The sequence below is a fragment of the Dufourea novaeangliae genome, unplaced genomic scaffold (assembly GCF_001272555.1).
Source record: "Dufourea novaeangliae isolate 0120121106 unplaced genomic scaffold, ASM127255v1 scaffold193, whole genome shotgun sequence".
In the NCBI taxonomy this organism is placed as follows: Eukaryota; Metazoa; Arthropoda; class Insecta; order Hymenoptera; family Halictidae; genus Dufourea; species Dufourea novaeangliae.
In genome coordinates, this window is record NW_015374074.1 from 820,118 (window position 1) to 827,904 (window position 7,787).

The 7,787-nt window shown below is 37.8% G+C and overlaps 1 protein-coding gene across 1 annotated transcript; it reads left to right on the forward strand.

Moving 5' to 3' along the window:
- Positions 1 to 827: 827 nt before the first annotated feature.
- On the forward strand, positions 828 to 5,081 carry LOC107190485 (protein bowel). Its single transcript, XM_015579294.1, has 2 exons — positions 828 to 1,606; positions 4,222 to 5,081. Exons 1-2 carry the CDS (start codon positions 831 to 833, stop codon positions 5,042 to 5,044), a joined length of 1,599 nt encoding a protein of 532 aa, XP_015434780.1. The 5' UTR covers positions 828 to 830; the 3' UTR covers positions 5,045 to 5,081.
- Positions 5,082 to 7,787: the final 2,706 nt, after the last annotated feature.

Consider the following 7,787-nt stretch of genomic DNA (forward strand, 5'->3'; position numbering starts at 1 on the left):
TTTATCTGAAAAATACTGACATACTTTACATAACAAAGTGCTAGAATGACTATACATGTATACCAAGATCTGTGCAACCGAAATATTTATTTAACATTTACCAAACACTGAGACAAAGACTAACAATTTGTAACTTCACACTGTTCAAAAATTTATATTAAAATCAACTAGCTATTAGGTTGATGTACAAACAATGTTTTTTTGCGCGTTTCACTCTGACAATCTTAATTTCTTGCGAAACTGAATTGTACCTTACTGTAATGTGTAAATTATTATAATTGAAACACTGCAGTTATATATGCAACTATCGAATACAATAAATACTTTTTTATGATAATTTACAGAGATAATGCATTACTCAGATCGGTCAAGTTTCTTTCTTCACAGAACTAAGTCTCATAAGTATTCCAAACTATTATACACGTGTCAGGAAAACCCCCGCAAAATCGATGGGAATATACCTGTAGCTACTAAAACAGCCTAAAATTCTCTTTTCTCTCGTGTCAAATTCAAATCAATACGCAATTGTGTTCGTTACTCCTGCCGTACATTAAATGTACCAATAAGTATATATTTTCTCAGAATGAACTCAAACATGTATGCTATTTATTATTTTCCACCAACATCCAAAGGCATTTCGACTGAACAAGAAATCGGGAAAGTGTTTTGAATTTAAATTCTACTACACCCTTACTGCAACCCTAGTGAATTACTTATCGGTACACCTAATAGTATTCTCCCGATTCCGTATTCATTCAAGAATCGCAAAGAAGCATGTCGAATCTGACCGATCACGACGGGGGCTGATTTGAATTCCAGGTGTCATCGGTATGCCGACGGACATCATGGCGTCGTCGGCCTCGGCCTCGGCCACGGTCTCGGAAGAGACGAGCAGAGGTCGGGACTCGAGCCTTGGACCATCGCCAAGGTCAGCTCCCTCTTCAGGTGCGTCATCCTCAGGATCCGCGGCTCAATCGACCTCCAGAGGTTTCGACCCGTCTAGCGCCCTGGCTGCTTATCACCACCATCGACACGGCCTGGTAGCTGGTTTGGGTCACCCTCACCACCGTGAATCCTCGGCGTTCGTGCCCGTCGTGCCGTCAAGGTTGCACTTGGCGCCGTACCCAGGCGAAATGCATCCCCATTTAACCGGGCCACCGCCCTCGTCGTCCACAACGTCCAGTTCGGACCACGAGGTCAGCGCAGAGACCTCAGTCGCCAGAAAGTCCTCGTCCAGTTACGAAATCATGGCTATGATGGCTGACAAGAGGAAAGAGTTGGCCGCTAGGGCTCTTCTGCTTCCTCCGCCACCTCTTCTGGAACCACCACCAGGCTACCCAGTGTTCACCGGACCCTTCCCAGCTGGTTCAGCTCTGTATCCACCTGGCGGTCCTCTGGCCCATCAGCATTTGGACAGGAGACTGCTGAGAGCGCCAGGCAGAGCGTCCAGGCCTAAGAAACAATTTATCTGCAAGTTCTGTAATCGACAGTTCACGAAATCGTATAACTTACTGATACACGAAAGAACACACACGGACGAGCGGCCGTATTCGTGCGACATTTGCGGCAAGGCTTTCAGGAGGCAAGATCACCTGAGAGATCATAGGTATTTGTTTCTTAGTAGTTGTGCCGAGTGTTGTTCTAGAACAGGATTTCCTATACTTGTTCCACTTGCGAATCCTTTTCGCCCGAGAAAATGGAACGCGACCCTGGATATACTGGGTGCGGCATTTAAGGTGACACATGGAAATATCATGAAAACAAAGCATTTCATAAGAAAGTATTTTAGACAATAGTTGTTTGATTTTGAGGGGATAGAGAATGACATTATTTATTTTTAATCTGGTGGACATTTTGAAGGTTATTTTAGGGTGAACTTGGTTTTGTTAAATGAATACCTATATCTTTTTGAACAGATCATTAATCCACGCAAAAGAAAACAATTTTTGTCTCAAACGTTTTTTAATTGTAGTTCCTTTAACAAACTTTATATCCATTTAAAAAAATGTAGTTGACCTTCAAATGACTTTCAGAACGTTCACCAGATTATAAATAAATAATGTCAGTCACTTTCCCCCTCAGAATCAAACAACTTTTGTCTAAAATACTTTCTTATGAAATGCTTTGTTTTTATGATATTTCCATGTGTCAACTTAAATGCCGCACCCTGTATAGTAAGTACATAAAATAAATATACACGCAAAACATTAACTGACTATAAATCCAAGAAATTTAATTCCAATGAATTCTTTGGTCTACTTATAATTTTACATCTTATTACCATTTATCAAGACAAAAGAAAATTTGGCTACTAATGAGATGGATGTGCTTGTTTATTTTTGCATAAAGAGTTAAACCTTGGCTGAATATTTGATACTGTCGGGCGCAGGAGATCTTTGACGTTTTTCAGAGTTAGTCGATATTTTTGCGACCCCCAAATTCTGTTACGCAACCCCATATGGGGACGCAACCCACAGTTTAAGAAGCCCTGTTCTAGAAGCTAGACGTACGAGCATTAACCCCTCTGGGGTTTTTTTTTATGGGCCCCTTTCTGGGCCCAACAGAGTTGGCCGCCAGTATGCTACCAATGTACGGGACAGTTGTCTTGTAAGACTACCCACTTTGCCACAAACAGTGTAACATCTGGTTAATTAATGCATGTAATCAATTATATTTAAGTAAATTCTTAACTACAGTGTGTTATGAAATTATTAGAGTCGCAATACACAAAACATGCTTGTTGGGTTTGCGTACAAATAAAATTACAATATCAAAGCTTTTATACTAGATAATTTTTAATTAACAATTGCCGATTAAAAATATACAAAGAGGGGACACTTAGGTTATGTGATAAAATCTTGAATTTATGCAGTTGGATATAATAATTTGATCACTCACTGTAATGCGAAATGTTTACAGGTTACCATAGTCATCTTTAGAATACACAAAGCGGTCGACGTAGAGTGACTATAGTCAGTCTTACAAGGGAAGGCACGGAAGTGTCCCCCTACGATTTTGATGAAATTTCGTATGTCTGTTAAGCAGTCAAAAATAAGGGATACGTATTTTTTGATCGGCTGAGACGCAACTTTAAGGGGTGAAACCACCCCTCGAAGTTCCGATCCGAAATTTTTTTGTTATAAACAAACTATATTTTGGACAATTTGTTGGTACCATATTATTCTACATAAAAAACCTCAATTCTCGTCCATTAGAAGTTTTCATGTATCTCCTCTGGTTTTCGAGATAGTACTTTCGGGTTGAAACTTCGAGGGGTGGTTGCACCCCTTAAAGTCGCGCCTCAGCCGATAAACAAAAATAGGTATGCTTTATTCTTGACTGCTTAACAGACATACGAAGTTTCATCAAAATCAGAGGGGGCACTTCCGTGCCTTCCTTTGTTAGTAACGAAAGGGTCAAACGAGCTATTTTCGTATCGCGTGAAAAAAGAAGGCGTTTTGTTAAGGAAATCTCCTTGTAATACTCATGGTAAGGTAAAATAAGGGTAATCTTAAAATCGTGATAATCAGAAAAAATTGAATGAACTGAATATCTACGATATAGGCCAGTTATGTAACCGCCTAAACAACTTACAGATTTATATTGTATTTTCATTTTACGATACACAGCAGAAAGTACTTTCACACAATATAATTGAAATGTCGATTTATTATTTCATACATTGGTTACAGTAATTCCATGTAATACATTTATGACTTTACGGTCTAATTTTCATATATAGTTTTCAGATTTATGGTTTCCATCTGAATTTTTTCCATGACACGGTCCTCGCATTGTTTAAACTCATGTTTCGTTCGCCGGTGAATATCTTTTTCCTTAAATATTTTTTATACTGGCGTAAATCCTTTTATTCTTCAGTCACGTTGGATCAATAACTATAATTACATTAAAGAGGTTATCTAATCTGAAACTTCATAATACAAAAATGATAGAATTACATGACATTTGTTGTCACAATCATTACCATATATACAAAATACATGTATTTTACGATCGAGACCAAGAGTAACGGAATACCCACAAAGGGATATCACCGCTAAAAAAAATTAAGACATTAACATAATTTTACCAAAAACCCGAGGCATTAAAATTAGCTTCCAGAAAATTTAAAGAAACTTCAAAACCGCTGATTCAAACATTTCCTGAAAAGTGCACCAGTAATATTAGAATCCGTTTTCTTTCACGTTTTCTGTCTTCCAGGTACATCCACAGTAAAGAGAAGCCCTTCAAATGCGGCGAGTGCGGCAAGGGTTTCTGCCAGAGCCGCACCCTAGCGGTGCACAAGATCCTCCACATGGAGGAGTCCCCGCACAAGTGTCCCGTCTGCGCCCGTAGTTTCAACCAGCGTAGTAATCTGAAAACTCACCTCCTCACCCACACGGACCACAAGCCGTACGAGTGCACCTCCTGCGGCAAGGTATTCCGCAGGAACTGCGACCTGAGGAGGCACGCGTTGACCCACGCGGTAGGGGACGTGCCCCCCGAGGCCTTGGAAGAAGCCCTGAGGGACGACGACAGTCCCGAGGAGGACTGTCCAGAGCCAGGATCATCGTCCTCCACGTCTACGTCCACGAATTCCTCCCTGCCGGCCGCTTCTTCAGCCCCGTACCCATCCCAAGGGTCTTCTGGCGCCCCACAGCCATCCTCCACGTCCTCTCTTCCCCAGAGACCTCAGCTCCAGATCAGGAGAGACCTTCTACCCACCACGAAACCGTCGACCGTGACAAGTGCAGGACTCGGTCACTCGGTCACTCAGAACCCACCATCGGCGCATCCGCCCCAGACACCACTGATTCTCACCTCATACAGACGGAGAATTGGGTCACCGGGTCCCTCGAGGGTGCTCCTGGAGCTGCAAGAGCGGGAGAGGGAAAGGGAACGGGAACTCGAGCAGAACAGAGAGAGGGAACGAGAGGAAGAGGTTTCCCGGCCTCCCAGAGCACCCACACCCCAACCGCCGCCCCCACCCAGGCCAGCTCCGGCGAGGCAAGGATTCACCATAGCGGACATAATGCGACGGTAGAAGGGAAAAGTGAGGATCATCGACAGGAGAGTACCAAATGATCGTCTGCTGTGCAGTTGGGTTGGTTCAGTGAGACTTTGGATGGATCCTCATCGGTATCATTTGGGTCCTCTGATGTGCTGGTTTTCTTTAAATGGGTATTTTTGTATCGATTGGAAGAGCCGGATAGGATGTTGAATGAGATGTATTTATAGGCGAAAAAGGTTTCGGATAGTGTAGATCCACGTGTTACTGATTTTGAAGGTTACGTATTGCCATATGCTATTGACCAAGAGTATGAGACTAGAGTTTATTGAAAATTAAAAGTTTGTACAAAGGATAAGTAAAGATATGAAGGTATTTCGGTTTTTGTATTTTTATATCATGTTTGTACTTGTGCTTTAGGAAATACTTGTTCATTAAAAAAAAGGAGTTATTGAATTGCTTCTTGAATAATTCACCTACCCATCTGGATCTAGAGTTGGCCATTTTGAAATCCTATTTATTAAGCTTCGTGTATAATGTGGCGATAGATTTGTTTAATTATTTAAAATATGATAAAGAATAGAAGAATTTATGTACCTGCGAAATTATTTTTTTCACGTGTCAGGATACAACTAACAATTAAGAAAATAGAAAAATATTTATTATTATATTACCGTACATTAATAAAGTATCCAAGATGACAGATTGTGATCAGTATAAGAAAGTTTTTATATAATTGTTCTTAATTTTTCCTAATTTAAGACAATTAACAATATAAACTAACCTATTAAATTAAACTCTATTCTTTTCAATGACAAAGACCATATATCTCGTAGATTATTTTGAATGGTTTATGTGATTTTTCCAGAGGAGTGAATGTTCATTATCTGCAACGGAAGTTAATTAATGGTATGGTAACAGATCTCATACTTTTGGTCAAATTTTGACCTCTAATAATTTCTATCTCTATTTAATTTAACACTTTACTGTTAAAAAGTTTACGATGGACTTTTTAATACCAACTATTATTTTTACAGAAGCCAATGATTTTCCTTTTAATAAAAACTGGAAGACAATTATTTTATTATTTAGTAAATTCCCGGGGCTTAACAATCTTTGGTATTAAAGAGACCATTGATTAAATTCTATCAAATGAAGTGTCAATATTATTAAAGTGTTAATATTATTAAAACGTAACATTCTTGAACCTATATAGTGTACAGTATCTTAAATGCTGGTTGGTTTTATAAATACTCTATTTCAATCCATTCGTGGATTTGCACTGTTCAAATTTTGATGCTCTTGTATAAGAATATTGGTCACAGAAGATATCAAGTAAGAAGAAAGCATCACGGCATGGTAGAAATATTACCACAAAAATTAAATGATACTATGCTGCAGCTAATATTCAAAAATTGTATGAAAGATATATTTTTTACGAATGTTGAAATTTTGTCGAAATGATAGTTGAAATTTTGGAGGGGGATATTATTAATTGATATGTATATTGTTATACTTACTATTAGTCAAAATTCGCTCTTACAAAAAGTATACCAATGTGTAACTCAATGTCTCGTTATATGGAAATTGATTTTTCTATTTTACACATTAATCATTAAGAATTTGCTTACGCAGTAATGTTTTATGAAAACTACTTCAAAACTCAAGTTTCCATAAAAAATTGTCACCTTTTTTCTTGATATTTATAAATTTTATTAGTTTTGTACATATGAGTATACAAATTATAATATTACGAAGTGAGTTATATTAAATTTTGTATCGACTATTTTTCAATTAAGGAATTTGGTGCGTTATTTTTGGCTGAGTTTGGTCATTGTTAAATTACAACTTTCATTTGCATATTAGTTGTCGCTAATATTCATATATGTATGTGCAACTGATGCGACTTAAATGTATATACAAAGACATATTTGTACTATTCCGTGATGTGATTTTATTCAGACCGGTAATTGATGTTTCTGAACGTAACATCCATGATAGGAGCAGAGCAAGAAAAAGCAGCTTGAAAGAGTACAATATAAATAGTCGAAAGCGTCGACGATGATGAAAATGTATTAGTGCCTTAACATGATATTTTTTGTATATAAGAAGGAGTGTTGATATTCAGTTAACACTGGAATACAGAACCTTATTTTATCTCGATAGATGCCGTTTTGGCAACATAGCATGGAAAATCACAGAAACTATATTTTTAAATTTCTACTATACTGGAGTGGTTCACTGATTATACAGATATACGTAAAAAAAGAGAACAACTAAGCATTCTATTGGGTTCGGTCATACATAATTTTCGTCACAGGTGATAGAAATTTACTAAATCAGTAGAGTAACAGAAATTAAAAAAATGATAGAATCTCACACAATTAATTAATTTTACTAATCATAAAGAATATACACTCGTCAAAGGAAGTTTTCCACCATTCATACATGTATTCTTGCAGAAACCTCATTTAAAAACTGTATTTATCAATATTAATACCTTCACGCCAATCGAATTATTTTATATTAAAATGATGGCAATCCTTGATCGATAAGTCGCGAATGGAAAGCTCAATGTCGATCACCGGTGACCGTCATGGGGGTAAATAAGCGAAGTATCCGGTTTATATTTCTCAGAAGAGAAATTTTACCAAATTGATTATCTCCCAAGTTTAATTTTGTTATATGCGATTTTTAATTACGAAACTATAAATGGTGCACAACTCTTTTTAACTCGTACAGTGACTTACTTATTCGATCACATACTTTCGAAGTAACA

Coding starts and splice junctions, on each gene's coding strand:
- LOC107190485 (XM_015579294.1), top strand. CDS start 831: ATGCCGACGGACATCATGGCGTCGTCGGCCTCGGCCTCGGCCACGGTC. Junction 1,607..4,221: donor GATCACCTGAGAGATCATAG/GTATTTGTTTCT, acceptor TCTGTCTTCCAG/GTACATCCACAGTAAAGAGA.